The following is a 23453-nucleotide window of genomic DNA, read 5'->3' on the forward strand; positions in this document are numbered from 1 at the left end:
GTGCATAGTTGTATGGTTTGTTCGACATTGAAATCAATGTTTTTTGTTTAGAATATATTGAATGTAAAAAATAGGAGTCTCCGCGTAATTCCATTACCAGGGAATTATCTACTCACTACATGACATTACACAATCTAATTTTAAATCATTTTTGATTGCCATGCTACTCTTCTCCCTCAAGGTTGGGATATAAAAAAAATATTCTGTAGTCAACAGTACCAGTACTAGCTATCTATTGCATAAGCCTAGTTGTGTTCAGGTGTGTGTGTGTGTGTGTGTGTTAGATTATTGTCACTGTTGTCAAAGCTTTTAGGCCTAATTGTTGCATGTAAACTACTATTCATCAATTTCAAATACATATTCGTTATCAAACTGTTGTGAGGTTATGTAAAATTGTGAAACAGTCGGAAAAAGAATGTTGGGCGTCCAAAGTTAATAATCTGACCTTGCCTTTCAGGAAGATGATTTCACAGGATTTGAATCTGATCGTAAAGGATATAAAGGCCCCGTACGGTCCAGACATAATCCCTCCAAAAGTAAGTATTAGCCTATTCTAAACCTATTCCCATCCCTTGCCACCAAACTATTATTTGGGTGGAATCGAGATTTTCATACCGTTATTCTGCCATCCCGGGATTTACAGTATAACTGGTATAGCACAGAAGGGGCTCAAAATGCAAAAAAGGCCCATTGGCAGTCTATTACCAGATTTCCAACAAAATGAGCACAAGTAATGGCGAATTCTCATGGACGCTTTTAGCTAAATTCTAACGAGCGCAAATGAACAAACTAGAGGTCGTCCGATTGATTTTTCAACGCCGATACCGATTATTGGAGGACCAAAAAAAGCCAATGCCGATTATTCGTCAGATTTTTATATATATATATATATACACTGCTCAAAAAAATAAAGGGAACACTTAAACAACACAATGTAACTCCAAGTCAATCACACTTCTGTGAAATCAAACTGTCCACTTAGGAAGCAACACTGATTGACAATAAATTTCACACGCTGTTGTGCAAATGGAATAAACAACAGGTGGAAATTATAGGCAATTAGCAAGACACCCCCAATAAAGGACTGGTTCTGCAGGTGGGGACCACAGACCACTTCTCAGTTCCTATGCTTCCTGGCTGATGTTTTGGTAACTTTTGAATGCTGGCGGTGCTTTCACTCTAGTGGTAGCATGAGACGGAGTCTACAACCCACACAAGTGGCTCAGGTAGTGCAGCTCATCCAGGATGGAACATCAATGCGAGCTGTGGCAAGAAGGTTTGCTGTGTCTGTCAGCGTAGTGTCCAGAGCATGGAGGCGCTACCAGGAGACAGGCCAGTACATCAGGAGACGTGGAGGAGGCCATAGGAGGGCAACAACCCAGCAGCAGGACCGCTACCTCCGCCTTTGTGCAAGGAGTAGCAGGAGGAGCACTGCCAGAGCACTGCAAAATGACCTCCAGCAGGCCACAAATGTGCATGTGTCTGCTCAAACGGTCAGAAACAGACTCAATGAGGGTGGTATGAGTGACAGACGTGACAGTCTGGAGACGCCGTGGAGAACGTTCTGCTGCCTGCAACATCCTCCAGTATGACCGGTTTGGCGGAGGGTCAGTTATGGTGTGGGGTGGCATTTCTTTGGGGGGCCGCACAGCCCTCCATGTGCTCGCCAGAGGTAGCCTGACTGCCATTAGGTACCGAGATGAGATCCTCAGACCCCTTGTGAGACCATATGCTGGTGCGGTTGGCCCTGGGTTCCTCCTAATGCAAGACAATGCTAGACCTCATGTGGCTGGAGTGTGTCAGCAGTTCCTGCAAGAGGAAGGCATTGCTGCTATGGACTGGCCCGCCCGTTCCCCAGACCTGTATCCAATTGAGCACATCTGGGACATCATGTCTCGCTCCATCCACCAACGCCACGTTGCACCACAGACTGTCCAGGAGTTGGCGGATGCTTTGGTCAATTTAATTTTGTGTGACTCCAAATCCAGACCTCTATGGGTTGATAAATTTGATTTCCATTGATCATTTGTGTGATTTTGTTGTCAGCACATTAAACACTTTTTTTTCTTTACATAGTTGAATAAGAATATTTAATTCAGATCTAGGATGTTTTATTTTAGTGTTCCCTTTATTTGTTTGAGCAGTGTACAATTCCATGTACAGATAGTTAAGCAGTTCGATTAAACTCCTTTTGTAAGATACATTTTTTAAAAATGAAACCTGTATGGAAACAGGTGAATTAACACCTCAGTAAGCAGGCTCAAGCAAGTTAAAACCCACATGGTAGCAAAAACAAACTGGCAAAAACGGTTAACAGGTTAGAAATTATTTAAACACACTTTGCTGTAGGCTACTATTTACTGGTTAACCAAAAATAATGTAGGTCTTAAATATAGAAAATGTGTGGGCAGAACTGAAAAAGTGTGTGCGAGCAAGGAGGCCTTACAAACCTGACTCAGTTACACCAGCTCTGTCAGGAGGAATGGGCCAAAATTCACCCAACTTATTGTGGGAATCGTGTGGAAGGTTACCCGAAACAACATTTGATCCAAGTTAAATAATTTAAAGGCAATGCTACCAAATGATAATTGAGTGCATGTAAACTTTTGACGAACTGGGAATGTGATGAAAGAAATAAAAGCTGAAATAAATCATTATCTACTATTATTCTGACATTTCCCATTCTTAAAATAAAGTGGTGATCCTAACTGACCTAAGACGGGGAATTTTTACTAGGATTAATTGTCAGGAATTGTGAAAAACTGAGTTTAAATGTTGCTTACCAAGACGACATTTGAAGGTAACTGATTGGCCTAGTTACAGTTTTGACTTAAATCTTAAATCGTGACATGAAAATGGCCATCTTGCTATATGATCAACAACCAACTTGACATCTTGAAGAATTCTAAAAAGAGTAATGTGCAAATATTGTACATTCCAGTGGTGTAATGCTTTTAGACACTCACCCATAAAGACTCACAGCTGTAATCACTGCCAAAGGTGATTGACATGTATTTACTCAGGGGTGTGAATGGTTATGTAAATTAGATTTCTGTTTTTCATGTTTTCACTTTGTCATTATGGGGTATTGTGTAGATGGGTGAGAAATGTAATTTTAAACCATTTTGAATTCAGGCTGTTATGCAACAAATGTGGAATAAGACAAGGGGTATGAATACTTTCTGAAGGCATTGTATATCAGCTTAGATATGATAGTAATTTCCTCTTATTTGTTATTTTCCTCCATAAGGTGATCCTGTCCAAACAAAATTAAAAAGGATACGAGAGAAGCCATCCCTTGTAGTCACCCCAAAGGAGACAGAGGGGTCTCCAACTCCTGAAGAAGATGCACCATCTTCACAAGAGGTCCACTGTGCAATTCCTCCTGATCCAGTGCCTTCCAATGATGGTAGGAAGGGTTCAAAAAACAAGCACTCAAACCCAGCAAAGGAGAAGCGTCCTGCGAAAAACGGGGCGGCTTTAACTCCAAGGATTACCATCAAGTTGGTGGCCAAGAAGACGGTAAGAAAGGAAAAGGGAGGACATCTAAAATCTGTGGAGAAGTTGAAGGTAAAAGGATTACATTTTCAATCAAAAGCTAATGATGTCAAAGGTGACCAGATCTCAAGTGCCCATGTCAAATTAAAGAGCGAGACACAAGCTTATGAGGCACAGCATCTGAATGGCACTGAGGATGAGGGAGGCAGAGGAGCCATACCGGCAAGGAGGCGTGGTAGATCTGCCTCCAAGATCACTGAACCCTGTGTTCAAAGTGGGGCCAAAGTTGGCGAGGTTGATGACCAAAAATCAGAGGGGGGTATAAAATCAACAGGCAAACATGACATTGCACTGGAAAGTGGAAATGCGGCGCCAAAAACAGACATTAAGAAATTCAAACGGAAAGAAAGAACCACAGAGGTAAGCACTGAAGTCAATAAACTGGTGATCCGGAGAAGAAGTAGAACTACTAATCCACACTCCGAAACACATGAAGGCCTTGTAACAGAATCAAAAAACCAGAGCAATGACAAAGTATGTCTGGCAGAGTCATTGTTAGAGGTTTCAAGAATAGAGGAAGCCAAACCACCACCCAGAAAGAGTAAGCGTAAACAAAGCAAGGCACATCAAGAAGAGAAGATGGTCACAGAAATCCATGTTCCATTAGCCACAGAACCTGAAAAGCCAATTCTTGAATCCAATGACGGTCTGGCTTTTAAAAATGACGATGACATTATCGGGATTCCAAGTTTTAAGCTGATTAAAATCAGAAACCCCAAATTGGAAGGCTCATCTCGGTCTGACAGTAAGGGCTCCTCTCGTAAGAAGAAACGAAGCAAGTTTGTGTGGACACTTACATTAGTTAAGGGGAAAATAAAGGACACCCAAGTGCAGGGCTCTGGAAATACTGTCAAAGGAACAGAGAAGCAGCGGAGTACCACTGAATTAGACAAAGACTCTCTTTTTGAACCCAGTGTGATCAAGAGTGTAGAGAACCCCGAAGAGAAAGAGGTCACGAGTTTTGCCACTTCCAGAGATGCTGAGCACACACATAATGAGAAGTCTTCCAAGAAGAAGACTAAGGAGACTTCGTCTCTTGAGGAAAAGTCTTCTCTTCATGTTGAAGTGGGACAGGTAACGCAACCACATCCAGAGGAGGCCACTCAAACTGACTGTGGTGATACTGTGGCAAAGGTTGTTCCACCCCTTCAGATAAAAAAGGTCTCCTCACCCGGTAAACCTAAACGCTCAAAACCATCATTCCTGATCCATCAAACTTGTCCTGCGCCTGAAGAAAACAAGATACTGGTGAACACAAAAGATTCAAGTGAAATTCTGGAGGAAAATGTTTTTTTATCAGACACAAATGCTGTGCCAACTCCCAAAGCAAGGAGGAGAAGACTGGCAAAGATGTCTACACCACGGAAGAAGCGTGGAAGTCATAAACCCTGGACAACCCACAAGCACAAGATTCAATCAAGTCCAAATGTGGAACATCCATCTGATGTACCTGCCAGTGAAGCAGAACCACATATCAATGAGGTTTTGAAGACTGAGGTTTCCACCTTGTCTGTCTCTAAACCTAGAAGGAGAATAAGTTCGAGTGTTCCAGTTAGAAAGAGGCCAGGGAAGACACAGATGTTACCTGAACCCACTGAATCTCCAAACACAGAGTTAGCCCCATCTGAACCACAGATTGAGGTCTCCACATTGTCTGTCTCTAAACCTAGGAGAAAAAATTATCCCCTTTCAATAAGAAATAATTCAAAGACACCAACATCATCTGGAACTCCAATCACAGAGATGGCTCCATTTGAACCACAGACTGAGGAGGTCTCCACATTGTCTGTTGTCTCTAAACCTAGAAGAACTTCTAGCCTTTCAATAAGAAAGAAGTCAAGAAAGACACCAACATCATCTGAAACTCCAATCACAGAGATGGCTCCATTTGAACCACAGACTGAGGAGGTCTCCACATTGTCTGTTGTCTCTAAACCTAGAAGAACTTCTAGCCTTTCAATAAGAAAGAAGTCAAGAAAGACACCAACATCATCTGAAACTCCAATCACAGAGATGGCTCCATTTGAACCACAGACTGAGGAGGTCTCCACATTGTCAGTTGTCTCTAAACCTAGAAGAACTTCTAGCCTTTCAATAAGAAAGAAGTCAAGAAAGACACCAACATCATCTGAAACTCCAATCACAGAGATGGCTCCATTTGAACCACAGACTGAGGAGGTCTCCACATTGTCTGTTGTCTCTAAACCTAGAAGAGCTTCTAGCCTTTCAATAAGAAAGAAGTCAAGAAAGACACCAACATCATCTGAAACTCCAATCACAGAAATGGCCCCATTTGAACCACAGACAGAGGAGATCTCCACATTGTCTGTTGTCTCTAAATCTAGAAGGAGAAGAAATTTGAGCCTTTCAATTAGAAAGAAGTCAAAGACACCAACATCATCTGAAACTCCAATCACAGAAATGGCCCCATTTGAACCACAGACAGAGGAGATCTCCACATTGTCTGTTGTCTCTAAATCTAGAAGGAGAAGAAATTTGAGCCTTTCAATTAGAAAGAAGTCAAAGACACCAACATCATCTGCAACTCCAAACATAGAAGTAGGCCGATCTGAACCTTTGACTTTGGCTGACACTCAACCAGCGGTAAAGGTGGAGCAAGAGACCCAGCCAATAGAGAGTGGAAAGGTGCTGCTGTTGGAGCCCCCTGTTATTGAAAAGACAGAACCACGCCGTCATAGAAGTCTGTTCAAACATGGCAAAAAGAAGCGAAGAGCCTTGATTGGACAGAGGCAGAAACAAAGGCAGAGGCCAAGAGGGAGAAAGGGTGATGAGAGTAAATCACCTGAAAGTAAGGTTCCTGAAACTGTTGAAGAGGTAGACCTAAAGGAAGTTTTCTCCCCAGAGGCTGCTTCCATACCTGCAAGATCTAAACTCATTGGCATCCTCAAGACCAAGTACAGAAGGAAAAAGGTCCCCAATTCAAGCCTTCAGTTCCTTGGTACCAAAAGACCAAGAGCCAGGCCTAAAACTCTATCTAAGCAGGTAGAAATGGATCTCGCCCAGCAAATTTTGGAGGAGCAGGATATACAAGACACGGTGGATGATGAACCACAGCCTGATGCTTTTGATGAACAGCATGGTAAATCAAAGTACCTTAAAAACATAAAGCACTTCATCATGCCTGTTGTCAGTGTCCGGTCCTCACGGGTGATCAAGACTCCACAGAGGTTTATGGATGATGCTGGCATGTCCGTTTTGCCCCGTAGAAACTCCCCGAAGAAAGGCCAACTATTCGGCTTACACCCACGCACTGGAAAGAAACGAGAAGATGGCACAGGTAGAGAGCTTACTCCTGATCTGCCTGTCGACGAGGAAGAATTTCTGAATGAGGCGCAGTTAGATGTCGATATGTTCTCAACTCAGGAACTCGAACAGGAAACCACTGACGTGAGTGACTGCTTATCCTCCGGAAAGCAGTCTGAAAAGAGGAAGTCCCTTTTGAGGAATCCCAGTTTCAAGTGGCATGTGCCAGGAGAGTCTGGTGAGGAGGTATATACACTGGACAAAACTCTACAGAGCAAGTATGAGACTTTACTTTTATCCAAAGAATTCCAAATTGCTTCTGACCAATCAAACGATTCCCAGGAGGTTCAGAAAAAAAGGCCCTGCAAGTTCAACAAGCAAACATCTCACCTAAATATGTACAAGCGACTGAAGAAGCTGCAACCAGGACTTCCCAAAAAGAGAAGAAAAAATGTGATGACAGATGGTGTTTGCAATACTCTTCAATCTTCTGTTCATATGCTAGCGGATGGTCTGGATGATGAAGTCAAGAGCATCTGTCTAAAGAAACGTACAACAATCACAGCTCCAAGCAAACCCAAATCAAAGCAAGGCAAATCCAAGCTCAAGATTGAGGACCTTGATAGCCCTGGGGTTGTGCGAAAAGTCTCTGTGTGTGTTCGGACAATGAACTCAAAGTTCTTAACATTTCAATATGGAGAACATGAGGAGTTGACAGAGGAAGACAAAACAAATGCTGAGAATGTTCTTGCAGGTAAGCAAAGATCAATCAATTAATGCTGATAGTTGTTTAACATTAGCTTGCTTGATAAATAACTGCACATTATGTAAACCTGGTATTTTTGTTTATTTGTATGTTACTTGGTTTAATGTCTCTGAGTATGTTTTTACTGCTTAAACTACTTTGGAAAGTAGTGACATACTATATGGTCTTTCTCTGTCCCAGAAGCAGGAAAGCTTGAGCCACAGGAACTGCATCTGAACATGATCGCTGAGGCTGACGGTGCTGCTGCTGAGGAGAAAGGAGCCACCCAGAGAGTTCGCTTCACAGGGGCCAATAAGAGGATGTTCAATCTGCTCAAGAAAGCCAAGGTCCAGCTCAACAAGATCGACCAGCAGAAACAACTGAAGTCTTCAGGGGTAATAATTGGCCCACTCATAAAAATAATACACTTCAAAATTGCCATGCAGACAGTTGTTTTTTTCCAGTAAACAACATGCATGATGGGACTTATTTCTGATACAGAATATGCTTTGTTTCTCTTCATTGTTATTAAATAGGATGATATTCATTAACACCAATATTGTGATATCTCTGGAGAGCTTCCTGTGTAAGCCCATAGTGATGAAACATGTTACCTGCAGCTTCTATCAGGGCCTGCTGGCTCCAGAGATGCAGCAGGGAAGAGACAAAGGAGGAAATCGAAAGAGCAGCTTGAGCCTGTTGCCTCAAACATGACTGACCCTCCCCTGTCACAGGTATGGGCATATGAACACAATCCTGGTCTGTGCTGTTCTCTGCATCTTCAGTTTCTCTCACTTTTCAATGTGTCTGAATGTTGCTTTGTCTCTTACTTTTAATAAAGTATCAGTATGTTGTTTCTTCCTCACTAAGACCCACCTTTTCTGGTCATAAATACATTTTTCATTGTGATGAAACAGCATCCCTCCCTGTCCCCCCTCTCTCCTTGTTAACAGGAGTTCCGCAGAGCGGGGGGTCCACGCATCAAGCATGTGTGCCGTGCAGCAGCTGTGGTGCTGGGCCAGCCTCGTGCACTGGTGCCCGAAGACATGATCCCCAGACTCAGTGCGCTGCCTCTGCATGAGAGAACTGGCATATCCCCCTCTGGAAAGAACCAAGGTAGAGCCACAAGCTTTCAAAACTGATTATCAAGGCAAATCTCTCAACAAAATTTTTTAAGTGACATGAGTTCTGGTCTTTCCACACAACTTTCTTTGACTTTCCTATGAAAGATATCTTAATTATATACCTTATCTATTGAAGGGGGTCAGTCTCTCTCTGGGCCAGACAGCCCTGGGCTGCTGGACCAAAAGGTTACCAAGGTCAGGAAGTCGGGAGCAGGTTTTGCTAAACAAAAGAGCCTTGGACCTTTTGGGCTCCGCTCTCGGAGGTGTGGGATCTGCAAGGGCTGCAACCATGAGGAGGACTGTGGCGAGTGCATGAACTGCCTGGACAAACCCAAGTTTGGAGGGCCCAATACGAAGCGACAGTGCTGCATGTAAGTGTACTGCTCATCAGAATTGCAAAGGTGACCAACTCGCATATATGCTATTGAATTATATAGATTGAATAGACAACTAAATGACCCATTTTTTTCTCTCTCCATAAGATATAAAAGATGTGATCAGATTGAAGACAGAAAAGCACGTCGTTTGAGTGGCAAGTTCCCTGGAGGTCCTGGGAAGCGCAGGCGGCACTGCCTCAGCGTGGTTCAGTCTAGCAATGAGGAAGTTGATGGGATGGAGGTGGGAGACAGCCACAGCCCATCTGTGAGGAAGCAGCCGCGCCGCTGTGTGAAGCCGCGCTCCTACTTTGACCTGCTGGACTATGACTCCGACCTGGAGATCACTGTGGGCTCCAACTCTGCCTCCCCCGGCCGGAGGAGAGGCCCCGGCCCACGCATCCAAGGTAGTAATGTAACATTATTGGGAAGTGATCATAGAAAGGGATTTTACTCTATTTAATATTGTCAGATCTTCTGGAACAGGTATTCCCAAACTGGGGGACGTGCAATGCCGTCGGGAGTATGCCAAATAAAAATGTGATTCACATTTAACTTTCTTTTTTTCTCCACATTTTCAAACAGTCCATTTTAGTAAGGCCTGCGTCCATAGAGACGCATACCAGCTCTACTGGTAGTACTGCTACTACCAGCAGTTCTACACCTGCACCTGTTGACTACACAAGTTGTGTTGCTTCCACGAGCACATCCAATGCTAGCATCAGTAATTCTACATTTGTTGTTAGCCCAGCTAGCATGGATACTGACAGTTGTGAATCTGATGCAGCTAAAGAGCTACCGTCCCCTAACCCGGGAAAGCATCAAACAACAGACAGGGACATTGGACCATCGAAAAGGTGCAAATATGATGAGAACTACATTGATTTGGGGCTCACTTATATTGGGTGTAGTACCTTTCCTCAGCCACAGTGTGTTATATGCAAAAGTACTCTCACAACTCAATGAAACCTTCACTCTGGCACAGACATTTAGAAACAAAACATGCCAATTTGAAAAATAAGCCATGGGAGTTTTTTGAGAGAGAATTAAGATGACTTTCGAGTAGTAAGACATGTATAAAATCAACAGATACCATTAATAGGAATGGGCTAGAAGCGTCTTATATGGTGAGCTACCAAGTGGCTAGGACAGGAAAGCCCCATACTATTGTGGAGGACTTAATTATTCCTGCTGCCGTGGATATGGCTGGGACAATGCTGTGGCAAAGGCCCAAAAAACGATACAAACAATGCCTTCATCAAACAACACTGTTTCACAATGCATCAGTGACATGACAGGACATGATGGGGAGACATAGTGGAGTGGTAGCGCGTGCAAGCAGTTGCTCTCGGCAGTGTACGCCGCTTGGGTACACTGCAGCATCCACCGAGAGGCTTTTGCTGCCAAGGGAATGCCTGACAGCTTGAAAGTTGTTTGGCAGACTACAGTTTCTACAACATACTTGTGTGCGCTGGTTATCAAGGGGCAAAGTATTGACACGAGCTTAATGTTTTTTTTACTGCCCATAATTTTCACTTGTCTGAACGCTTGCATGATGACGAGATTCTCACACGTCTGGCCTATCTGGGCGATGTTTTTTCTAGCCTGAATGATCCGAATCTAGGATTACAGGGACTCTCCGCAACTATATTCAATGTGCGGGACAAAATTTAGGCTATGATTAAGAAGTTGGAGCTCTTCTCTGCGCTCAGAGTATCCTGCCTTGGCAAACCACGCTGTTAAGACACTGATACCCTTTGCAACCACGTACCTATGTGAGAGTGTATGGAAAATGATTTAAGACAGACTCCAATACAACCCACCATTTCAGAGTTATGTGCATCCATCCAAGCACACCCTTCTCATTAACCTGTGGTGAGTTATTCACATTTTTTGATGAACAAATAAGGTTTTATATGTAAGATGGTTAAATAAAGAGCCAAACGATTGATTATTAATTGATTATTATTATTTGTGCCATGGTCCTATAAGAGCTCTTATAGGACCACAACTCGCACTCATTAATACATGTATCGTATAGTGTGTGTGTGGCAGGCTTACAATGGTGGCAACATTTGAGAGTGCGCTGACCCTGGTGCTAGAGAGGGTACGCAGCTGGAGGTTGAATGTTTGAAGGGGTACGGGACTACAAAAAGATTGGGAACCACTGTTCTAGAAGATCCCTGTCAAAGCTGTGAGGTAATGCGTTAACTCTGAAGTATTAACACTATGTCTAATCACCCCTGCAATGGTTTCTTTTTGTCTTCAGACTTTGTCTCTCTGGATGGATTCCTGGGAGACCTATCGGACGACGGTTTGAGACATCGCAGGCTGCACCACCGAGTCCCTCCTGCTCGCCGTAAAACTGACAAGGTAAAGAATCACAACAGGGCTACTGCTCTGATGCCACTGACCAGGCAGTGCAAGAATTGACCGTTTCTGGGTCGCCTAGGTGAATAACACAAAGGATCTGCACAACCCACTCCCCACCCCCCTCTCTCTCTCCAATCTCTATCTTTCCACTTACTTCGTCTTCTCTCTGCTGCACCTCATGGTGGGATTCCCTGTCCTCTCTTCCTTCTCTCTCCTCTCATTCTGAGTTAAGCTGCTGCTTGCTTATAGGTACTCGTGGCAGATAACGCTAGTGCTCTTTTGCTTTGGCCTCAGCAGTCCCACCCTTCACAGGCACAGCAGAAGCAAACAGGCCTGTGGAGCGGTGGTGTCTACAGCTGGCTGGACGATGACCACCAGGGAGAAAGCGAGTCAGAGGGGCTGTCGGCGGAGCAGCTACTGCTGCAGATGACGCAGTCGCCCCCACACTTACAGTCAGACCTGGAGCTATCCTCCTCCTACCCTGAGGACCAAGGGTCTCCCCACCCCTGGCGCCTGCTATCCCACACTGGGGCCACCCCGGGGTGGCCAAGGGCCAGGGTGAGGGTAGGGGGTGAGAGGGGAAGAATGTTGGTGGAGGCGGGGTGGGGACGAGCCTATTTTTATGCTTCGTCGTATTTTTCCCAGAATCCTATGGAACAGATGCCACCTAGCGTCCTGGCCGCCCTGGCCAATGGATTTGACCAGAGGGAGAGGGAGCCCTCCGAGCCTACGCACAAGATTGGCGTGGACTTCAAGGTCAGATGCTTTTCCTTGCCTCTTGTAGCTGTGGTTTTAGAGATCTCATTTACCAGGTATACCCGTGGTATACAGCTGTCAGCCATTCAGAGCTTGAACCACCCAGTTTTAATGGCCAATATACCAGAAATCCCTGAGGTGCCTTTATTGCAATGATAAACCGTTACCAACATAAATATAACAGTAAATAAGTTGTTTTGCGTCATACCTGTGATATATTGTATGCTAAATACACAGCAAGATTGCCCATCAGCACCCAGGACCCAAACTACTCAGTTTATAACCATGATTAAATTAGCCATTATCATCATCAGGTTTTGTCTTTGGTTTGGTTTAGTTCTGTAATACCCTTATCTAGCCACTGGATGTCAGTGTTCTTCTACATCAAGAGTCCAAAAGGCTGTTGTTTCCCATCTCTGTATCTCCCACTCCTGTGTCTGACTCTGTCCTGCGGGCCTCTGTATGAGAGCTGAAAGCTATGTCTAAGCCTCCCCTGTCTGCCATGCAGGAGGACTGTGACCTCCAGAATGTGTGGATGATGGGAGGCCTGAGTATCCTGACCTCTGTACCCATCATGCCCCCCTGTGTCTGCCTGCTCTGTGCCAGTAAAGGACAACAAGAAGTAAAGGCTCACAACATGGCTCTGTTATTACAATGTCCATTGGAGGAATGTCTTTTTCAAAACTGCTATTTGCTTTATGATGTTTTGACATTTATAATGTTTTTGTCAATGTATGGCCATGATGGATCTTTTGAATTCCCTCTTCCTATCCTAGCAAATGCTGTACTGCCAGGTGTGCTGTGATCCCTTCCACCGGTTTTGCCTTGAGGCAACGGAGCGGGCCTCTGAGGAGAACTGGTGCTGTCGCCGCTGCAAGTGCTGCCATATATGTGGCAGAAAAAACAAGCACTCCAAGGTATGGGTCCACGCAAGGCCCCAGTCACTTGTCTCACCTGAGGACTGAACCACCTGGTCACTAGTTTTTAGGCTATATCCAGGGTCTATAGTTAACCCAGTGACTGAAGAGTAAGTGAGACACCCCACACTGTTTTTTTTTCTGCTTCAATGAGAGTCAATGAACTAAGTAGACCAGATCTAGCTGATATTGCATTGATGCCTATAGGAGAGGAACTTACTTTATTACATCAGAACTGACATTTTGTTCAATAATTCACACTCAGGCCGTTAACAATCTTCATATATCCACCATCTTTGGTTTTCACTGATCAGGAAAAAACTGTGACATTAGTGTTGCCACCAATATATGTGTAACTGTAATACTGTATCTCTCTGGTGTTCCTCAGCCTATGCTGGAGTGTGACAGATGTCAGAACTGTTATCACCCTTCATGCCTGGGGCCTAACTACCCCAAACCCAACAGGAGGAGGAAGGCCTGGGTGTGTATGACGTGCATCAGGTGTAAAAGCTGTGGGGTTACACCAGGGAAGAGTTGGGACACCGAGTGGAACCACGATAAAGGACTCTGTCCAGACTGCACCAAGCTCCACGACCAAGGTAAGATGAAGTGAACGCTTTGGGGAAGTCGATCTGCAAACACAAATGTTAAAACATGATAAAAGACAAGCTCATTTATTTGATTTCACTATTCATATGGGAATGGCAGGATATTGACGATATCACTTTCTAAAGGCAACTACTGTCCGATCTGCTTCAAGTGCTATGAGGACAGTGACTACGACAGTCAGATGATGCAGTGTGCCACCTGTAACCACTGGGTCCATGCCAAGTGTGAGGACCTGACAGGTGAGTCTTCCAGTGTTACGCCCAACATCTTATGCTGTGTAACGGGCTCCCATGCTCAGCCGTACCTTTCACAGGGATGCAAACTCGTCACTTTTCCGTGATATTTGCCTTTTGATCTCAGAATACAGAAGGTCATCCATGTGAGTCATGTAGATCTGACAAAAAGTGTGTAGGTGTAGTGTATCACTCATTGAGTTATAATGTTGAGGCCCCAACAGATCTTCTCCCTGTGTGATCACTACCCACTGTACAGAATGCATCCCTACCCTCTGCGTCCTACAAATAGAATACCAGGGTTTAGATCGTGATGTCAGATATGTCATATCAGAACGAGTGCTTCATCCAAAATCACGTATGACAGCTGTGAGCAGCTAGCTGCGGCCCACTTACCAGCCATTAGCCTGCTCAGCGGCATCTCTCCATCTGTTTTTTCTGCACATCTCTATCACTTTTAAAATGCTATTTAGCTGTGATGGCGAGCTGGCGTGTGCAGATAGTAATGTTGTTTGTGTACATTTGTGAAATAATTGGAGCTGCTCGCAGTGCAAGGGAAGTAGATACATATTACTCTGTATTATGATACTTGGTCTGGTAGCACATCCTTAGTAAAGTGTTGGTGTGGTGACAACCCCACTCTGAAAATAGGCACATTTTCTTGCAGTTTACGTAGCTTTTGTTGTGTGTTTCTGTAGGAAGAATTTCTGTCACTTTTTTTAGGCCCTCACCAGTTTGCATCCCTGCTTTCACAATAGAGAACATACACTGAGGGTACAACACATTGGAAACACCTGCTCTTTCCTTGACAGCTTGACCAGGTGAATCCAGTTGAGAACTATGAGCCCGTATGGATGTTACCTTCAATCAGTGTAGATGAAGGGGAGGAGACAAGTTAAAGAAGGATTTTTTTTAAATCCTTGAGACATGGATTGTGCATGTGTGCTATTCAGAGGGTGAATGGGCAAGATTATTCAGTGCCTTTGAATGGGTTTTAGTAGTAGGTACCAGGCACACCGGAGTTGAGTGTCAAGAACTGCAAAGCTGCTAGGCTTTTCACAAGTTTCCTGTGTGTGTTGTTAGGTTCTAATTCTCAGTCTAACTCAATGGATACTATGAAAGCTTAAACAAGTTTATTCTTCCCAGAGGGTCAATACAGCTGCATTCAGACAAAACATGTCTCCACCAACACAAGTATATATGCTCCAATTTAGATGCACTCCTCCTTCTCTCCAACCCTTACATCTGTTATGTTTCGACAGGAAGACGAAGTGATGGGGTAATAAACTGTTCCTTCTCCCTTAAGGTGACCTGACCTCAACCCCCTTGATGCCTATTCCAAAGCTCTCCACCCGTATCACCTATAGCAATCGTGATTGCCTCCCTTCTACACAGCATATTCCAAAGCCATCTGGCTCCTACAGATAACCATTAACTTCTGATATAAAAACCAGTCTCTATCAATCCTCAGATACTATCGTATTACTTTTGTTCCATCATGTCTCTAGTATAACAATGTTCCAAGTTTAACCTGCCTAGGTTCCGCTAGCGGAACCCCCCCGCAACAGCCAGTGAAAGTGCAGGGCGCCAAATTCAAAATAACAAAAATCTCATAATTAAACTTCCTCAAGCAGTATTTTACACCATTTAAAAAAATAAAATTCTCATTTTTCCAGCCAAAGAGAGGAGTCACAAAAAGCAGAAATAGAGATAAAATGAATCACTAACCTTCGATGATCTTCATCAGATGACACTCATAGGACTTCATGTTACACAATACATGTATGTTTTGTTTGATAAAGTTCATATTTATATAAAAAAATCTGAGTTTACATTGGCGCGTTACGTTCAGTAGTTGTAAAACATGCAGTGATTGTGCAGAGAGCCACATCAAATTACAGAAATACTCATAATAAACATTAAACTTAATGCAACCGCTGTGTCAGATTTCAAAAAACTTTACGGAGAAAGCAAACCATGCAATAATCTGAGTACAGCCTTTAGACAACAAAGCAGCCAAAAAGATACCTGCCATATTGGGTAGTCAACATTAGTCAGAAATATTCACTTACCTTTGATGATCTTCATCAGAATGCACTCCCAGGAATCCCAGTTCCACCATAAATGTTTGATTTGTTTGATAATGTCCATCAGTTATGTCCAAATATCTTCTTTTGTTAGGGCGTTTGGTAAACAAATCCAAAAGCGCGTTCAGGTCGAGCCGAACGTCGGACAAAAAGTTCTGTTACAGCCCGTAGAAACATGCCAAACTAAGTATGGTATCAATCTTTAGGATGTCTTTAACATAAAACTTCATTAATGTTCCAACCGGACAATTCCTTTGTCTGTACAAATGAAGTGGAACTTTTCACGTGAGTGCCAGACCGAGGCTGTGGCACTCTGCCAGACCACTCACTCAAAGAGCTCTCATGAGCCCCTCCTTTAGAGTAGAATCCTCAAAACAGTTTGTAAATACTGTTGACATCTAATGGAAGCCTTGAGAAGTGAAACATAACTAATATCCCACTGTATCTTCAAGGGGGGCTGAGTTGAAAAACTACAAACCTCAGATTTCCCACTTCTTGGTTGAAGTTTTTGCCTGCCATATGAGTTATGTTATACTCACAGACATCATTCAAACAGTTTTAGAAACTTCAGAGTGTTTTCTATCCAAATTTACTAATTATATGCATATTCTAGCAGGCAGCTTAATTTGGGCACGTTTTTCATCCAAGCTACCCAATACTGCCCCCTATCCCAAAGAAGTTAATTAAGAAGTCAGAACCCAGAATCTAACAGTCCCTTGTATCAAACATATTACTCCATACTGTTCAACAATACATACACTTGGAAATTACTTTTAAATGGACAAACAATAAAAAATAAAACACGATTAACATTCACAGTTAGGCTTATGGCCTCTGTTCTATATGCACACTCTTATTTCCATCTCTCATCACACAACAGAATGCCATTCCAGCTGAAGCTGTTGGCTTTCTCCACTTCAGCTGGAGCTGCTTTTCGACTTTCTCTTTCTGGTTCTTAAGAGAGTGATAGCACAAGACTTGGAAAGCCGAAAAGAAACACAAAACAACAGCATTAACAATGTGTTAAGCTACGCATAATTATATATGCATGAAAAACAAAGTCTGAGACCATGACAATTCCCACTCTCTCTCTTCACCTGACTCTATGCCTCTAGGATACTTTTCTGCTGGATTCCACAAAATTGAAAGCCCAAAAAAGCCTCCTCATGCTTTCGCCCAGTCTTCCCCTTTCCCGGCCCTAGGTTTTGAGAGGTGTTCCCAAGCCATGTCATTTTCACTTTGTTCCCCATCTCCTCCATTGGGGAACAAATCAACGCTACATCCTCTTGAGGTAACTCAGCACTGTATAGACTTTTACATCAATGCCTCCAAAATGTTGTTTAGAGTACAATTACCCCACCATCTATCCTTTCATATGATGCATTAACCAATAAAGCAGCTAACCCAACCCAACTATGATGTTTAAAGTAGCTCCCTGACCCAACCCATCTACATGTCTACAGTGGAATCTAGTCTCTCTCTCTCTTTCTCTCTTTAGCTCTGCTTCCTCTGTCATGGCGTCTTCAAGTTCACCCATTATGCAGTTGGACCTCACTTCCTGTGAGATCTGTGAACCCACCGAGGAGAGACATGACGATCTTTACCGCTACATGTGCTGTAAGGAGTACTGTGCATAGACCAGACCAACACTGTCCCAACACCCCTGCCTGGTGTATCTTGATGTACACTCAATCTCCAGAATTCAGCCCGTGCCCTTGGTTATCTCCTGCTTCTCATGTGCTGCTTTCTTCTGAGGATATACACACTGCAACACATTGGTCATTTCCTGACAACATAGACTCCCCCTTATGGCAAGATCACTAATTTGTGCCATTTGAATAACAGCCCCCGGTACTCCCATCAGTCTCCCAGTTACCAGCTACCCAGCCATTTGGCATGAGTCCTCATAAACTGATATCCCAACAATGCTACTAAAGTAACCCCTGCTACTACTAACATGGCCCATGACTATAGCCTCCTTCAATTAATGTCCCTACAGCGACTGCCATGAGAATAACTACTGCATGTAATCTGTCAAGAGTTCACCGGCTGTTAGAAATTGGGAAAGAGATTAATGAGTTGGAAAAATATCCAACCTAACAAAACTGAATCACGTGTTTCCTGGAAGTTTACCTTATTGTCTGAAATGCCACCACTATCTTTTCTACTCTCACAATGATCAGGGTATGTGTAATGTTTAGCTGTAGTTTAACCTCATAATAGTCCCTATATTGTGCACAGTTAGCTGTCCTCCCACTCCTATGAGCCATCTCCTGTAACAATATACATAGTCTCTGGGAATAATACCCCTCTATCACCACAACCTTAATTTATGAGCCCCCACAGATCTCCACCGCAGTCACATTCCATCCCACTTAACAGCCCTATGTAATCATTCTGTCTCAAACACACCTCATGTGTACCTCGCCTCCTGCTACAGATACATTTACACATATATCATTCCATCTAACCCATGACACACTAGTCACTCCTCCTAATGCACTTCTACAGTTATAGACATACTAAAACATTCTCAAATCAATTAGTCAATATACATCAGTCTCTCCTCTGGAACAATGATCACTCTTATGTTCCACGAAACCTAAAAACATATTGACTTGCAAAGGAAAGAGTGAAAAAGTACACGTTTAATAACTTCACACCACCCTTGATGCGACTAAAACTCCATTATGTTCTATACCCATGTGATGCTGGTCTCAATGCCATCTCCTTCATTTTCATCCTTGTGTGTAATCGCAAACAAGACTGAGCCTTGTATGCAATTAATTGTACCGTATCATCCAGCAATCTCTATGTATCAATGCGGTTTAACATTACAATTCTGATGCCAAAAGAGAACTAAATTAACCTTCATGGTTGACCCAAGCTATCATCCAATGAGTTCTCTAACAACCTCCCTGTCAGAGGATACTTAGAGATGAGTTTTCTAGAGCCTCCCCAAGACTTATACATTTTAGCAGTGCCCTCAGCATTTTAGAGCCCCTCTCTCTCTCTCCGAATCATAACTAAAACATTTTGTAAATGATCCAACCCAAATATAGAGTGACAGTCCTTAGTGCTTACTTTGAGTCTGACTCAAATTTATCGTGGTAGATTCCTTGTCAATCATTGGCTTATTGGTGAAATCAGCAATCAGACAATATCTTCTTTAAGTAAATCAATTAAACCTTTAATGCAATTGCAGACAGAAGTTGACAACGGGAACATAGCACGCATGTTTCCGATTTAAGTTCTGCACCCCACCTAAGTGCACAGCTGATTTTATACATGTGATCACTCCCTAGTGGTATGATCACCTACGTCAATGTATGTGTATATCAATAAGCTGAGGTTACCTTTATAAGGCAACCTAGTACAGAAGCTTCTCTGAATGTATTAACATTGTCTATGGTCACACAAGATCAAAATGTCAAAACCAGACTTCTCTTTATCTAGTTTCGGGCTGACTCACACCTAGCCTGCAAGCGCACTCTCGCAACAGCCAGAAAGATCAGTATCTCAATGCATACTTAGCCTAAATGCCCCCCCCCTCCTCCCTGCACTTATCATTCTAGCGTGTCTTCTTCAGATAGCGCTGCAGTTCATCTTCCTAACGGCACATGTAACTCTTGTCTGTCACATTTGATGGTCCTTGATAATGTCCCAATTTCAATATCCAAATGGATACGTCTGATTTTCCCACGTACACGAGCCTCTCACCTGTGCTGCTATCACCATCCTGTCTGGCCTATTCCTCCCACCAGCACCCCAGAAACATGAGAGAAATGTGTATGTTATCTCTCTCAACGCTCACTCCACCTGCGCGATCTCAGGACTCTAGTGCACTCCTGCCGCCCATACCCAAGTTAATGGCTCTGACTCATATTGAAGTGTTAAAAGTCACTGTCACATTGAACGCCTTTGTCGCTTTTTCTTCAACCAGTTTGGGAGAGTTTTGAGGTTCACACACAAAGTTTGTGTCCAAATGATTCATATGATGCATTAAGACACGATCTGACGTCACCTTCCATGATAACCTCAAAAAAGCACAGACCAGAACAACAGTTTAGTTAAATTCCTTCCTGTTTCAGGAAATTCAGACAAGCGTTGACTATATAACTATACTACATGAATTATTACATTCCCAATTTTCTTAACACCATCTCTACTACAAAGGTCAAAGAGCAAAACATACTGTTACTGTTGAAACCATTTTCAACATTAGTTCATACTCCCTTGTTTTACTGGCGACCTCTCGGAAGAGTTACCCCATCAGGGAGTTGGCACCCTAATCCATCGGAGGATCCCACCAACAATCCAGCAGTCCCAATCTGGTGAAATTTATATCGAAAAAATGAATTCAGCAAATCACATATCAAAATCCATTTGGAGTAACTGTCATCCCTATTTAACATATACAGTGGGGCAAACAAGTATTTAGTCAGCCACAAATTGTGCAAGTTCTCCCACTTAAAAAGATGAGAGAGGCCTGTAATTTTCATCACTTCAACTATGATAGACAAAATGAGAAAAAGAAATACAGAAAATCACATTGTAGGATTTTTAATGAATTTATTTGCAAATTATGGTGGAAAATAAGTATTTGGTCACCTACAAACATGCAAGATTTCTGGCTCTCACAGACCTGTAACTTCTTCTTTTAGAGGCTCCTCTTGTCCTCCACTCGTTACCTGTATTAATGGCACCTGTTTGAACTTGTTATCAGTATAAACCCACAACCTCAAACAGTCACACTCCAAACTCAACTATGGCCAAGACCAAAGAGCTGTCAAAGGACACCAGGAACAAAATTGTAGACCTGCACCAGGCTGGGAAGTTTGCAGATTCAATAGGTAAGCAGCTTGGTTTGAAGCAATCAACTGTGGGAGCAATTATTAGGAAATGGAAGACATACAAGACCACTGATAATCTCCTTCGATCTGGGGCTCCACGCAAGATCTCACCCCGTGGGGCCAAAATTATCACAAGAACGGTGAGCAAAAATCCCAGAACCACACGGGGGGACCTAGTGAATGACCTGCAGAGAGCTGGGACCAAAGTAACAAAGCCTACCATCAGTAACACACTACACCGCCAGGGACTCAAATCCAGCAGTGCCAGACGTGTCCCCCTGCTTAAGCCAGTACATGTCCAGGCCCGTCTGAAGTTTGCTAGAGAGCATTTGGATGATCCAGAAGAAGATTGGGAGAATGTCATATGGTCAGATGAAATCAAAATATAACTTATTGGTAAAAACTCATCTCGTCGTGCATTCAAAGAACATCATACCTACTGTGAAGAAGCATGGGGGTGGAAACATCATGCTTAGGGGCTGTTTTTCTGCAAAGGGACCAGGACGACTGATCCGTGTAAAGGAAAGAATGAATGGGGCCATGTATCGTGAGATTTTGAGTGAAAACCTCCTTCCATCAGCAAGGGCATTGAAGATGAAATGTGGCTGGGTCTTTCAGCATGACAATGATCCCAAACACACGGCCCGGGCAACGAAGGAGTGGCTTCGTAAGAAGCATTTCAAGGTCCTGGAGTGGCCTCTCCAGATCTCAACCCCATAGAAAATCTTTGGAGGGAGTTGAAAGTCTGTGTTGCCCAGCAACAGTCCCAAAACATCACTGCTCTATAGGAAATCTGCATGGAGGAATGGGCCAAAATACCAGCAACAGTGGGTGAAAACCTTGTGAAGACTTACAGAAAACGTTTGACCTCTGTCATTGCCAACAAAGGGTATATAACAAAGTATTGAGATCAAATTTTGTTATTGACCAAATACTTATTTTCCACCATCATTTGCAAATAAATTCATTAAAAATCCTACAATGTGATTTTCTGGATTTCTCTTCTCATTTTGTCTGTCATAGTTGAAGTGTACCTATGATGATAAATTACAGATCTCATCTTTTTAAGTGGGAAAACTTACATAATTGGTGGCTGACTAAATACTTTTTTGCCCCACTGTATTTTTAGTCTGTATGCAGACTGAACAAAGTATATTTGTATATTTACTCAAAAACCAGGAACCCGAGGGAACCGGTTATTTTCCCTTCGAACCCATGATTCGCATCGTGATTCAAAAACATGTTAAATCAAGAATAACCAATCAACTTAGAATTACAACTCTTGATAACTCCATAAGGAAATAATAGTATCTCATAAACCAATGGTAAAATAGAATAGAAACTCGTATTTCTCATTAATTTTATAGTTAAGACACTAACAGCTTACAGGCGTAGGCAATTAAGGTCACAGTTATGAAAACATAGGACACTAAAGAGGCCTTTCTACTGACTCTGAAAAACACCAAAAGAAAGATGCCTGCTCATCTGCGTGAACATGCCTTAGGCAAGCTGCAATGAGGACTGTATATGTGGCCAGGCCAATAAATTGCAATGTCCGTACTGTGAGACGCCTAAGACAGCGCTACAAGGAGACAGAGCGGCCAGCTGATCGTCCTCGCAGTGGCAGACCACGTGTAACAACACCTGCACAGAATTGGTACATCTGAACATCATACGTGCGGGACAGGTACAGGATGGCAACAACAACTGCCCGAGTTACACCAGGAACGCACAATCCCTCCATCAGTGCTCAGACTGTCCGCAATAGGCTGTGAGAGGCTGGACTGAGGGCTTGGAGGCCTGTTGTAAGGCAGCAACGTTGCCTATGGGCACAAACCCACCATCGCAGGACCAGACAGGACTGGCAAAAAGTCACGGTTTTGTCTTACCGGGAGATGATGGTCGGATTCGCGTTTATCGTCGAAGGAATGAGATTTACACCGAGGCCTGTACTCTGGAGCGGGATTGATTTGGAGGTGGAAGGTCCGTCATGGTCTGGAGCAGAGTGTCTCATCGGACTGAGCTTGTTGTCATTGCAGGCAATCGCAACGCTGCGCTTTACAGGGAAGACATCCTCCTCCCTCGTGGTACCCTTACTGCAGGCTCATCCTGACATTGTCCCTCCAGCATGACTATGCCACCAGCCATACTGCTCGTTTTGTGCGTGATTTCCTGCAAGACAGGAATGTCAGTTTTCTGCCATGGCCAGCGAAGAGCCCGGATCTCAATCTCTTTGAGCACGTCTGGGACCTGTTGGATCGGAGGGTGAGGGCTAGGGCCATTCCCCCCAGAAATGTCTTGCAGGTGCTTTAGTGGAAGAGTGGGTTAACATCTCACAGCAGGAACTGGCAAATCTGGTGCAGTCCATGAGGAGGAGGTGCACTGCAGTACTTAATACAGCTGGTGGCCACACCAGATACTGACTGTTACTTTTGATTTTGACCCCCCCCCCCCTTTGTTCAGGGACACATTATTCAATTTCTGTTATTAACATGTCTGTGGAACTTGTTCAGTTTATGTTCATACAAATATTTACACATGTTAAGTTTGCTGAAAATAA

At 43.4% G+C, this 23453-nt stretch overlaps 1 protein-coding gene across 6 annotated transcripts in view; it reads left to right on the forward strand.

The window, feature by feature from the left end:
• Positions 1 to 23453, forward strand: part of LOC110510370 (histone-lysine N-methyltransferase 2A) — a 75905-nt gene that overhangs the window by 6068 nt on the left and 46384 nt on the right. For 2 of the 6 annotated variants that reach the window (XM_036975378.1, XM_036975381.1), the window contains exons 2-15: positions 458 to 536; positions 3251 to 7576; positions 7769 to 7962; positions 8188 to 8301; positions 8521 to 8683; positions 8828 to 9062; positions 9174 to 9472; positions 11335 to 11438; positions 11733 to 11996; positions 12084 to 12194; positions 12703 to 12816; positions 12971 to 13111; positions 13500 to 13710; positions 13846 to 13959. In XM_036975378.1, coding sequence (XP_036831273.1) covers positions 458 to 536; positions 3251 to 7576; positions 7769 to 7962; positions 8188 to 8301; positions 8521 to 8683; positions 8828 to 9062; positions 9174 to 9472; positions 11335 to 11438; positions 11733 to 11996; positions 12084 to 12194; positions 12703 to 12816; positions 12971 to 13111; positions 13500 to 13710; positions 13846 to 13959 — 6469 coding nt within the window. The remainder of the gene's footprint in view (positions 1 to 457; positions 537 to 3250; positions 7577 to 7768; positions 7963 to 8187; positions 8302 to 8520; positions 8684 to 8827; positions 9063 to 9173; positions 9473 to 11334; positions 11439 to 11732; positions 11997 to 12083; positions 12195 to 12702; positions 12817 to 12970; positions 13112 to 13499; positions 13711 to 13845; positions 13960 to 23453) is intronic. The other 4 variants (XM_021591722.2, XM_036975380.1, XM_036975379.1 and 1 more) reach the window with 4 other exon arrangements.

Source organism: Oncorhynchus mykiss, chromosome 3 (genome assembly GCF_013265735.2).
Source record: "Oncorhynchus mykiss isolate Arlee chromosome 3, USDA_OmykA_1.1, whole genome shotgun sequence".
Lineage (NCBI taxonomy): Eukaryota > Metazoa > Chordata > Actinopteri > Salmoniformes > Salmonidae > Oncorhynchus > Oncorhynchus mykiss.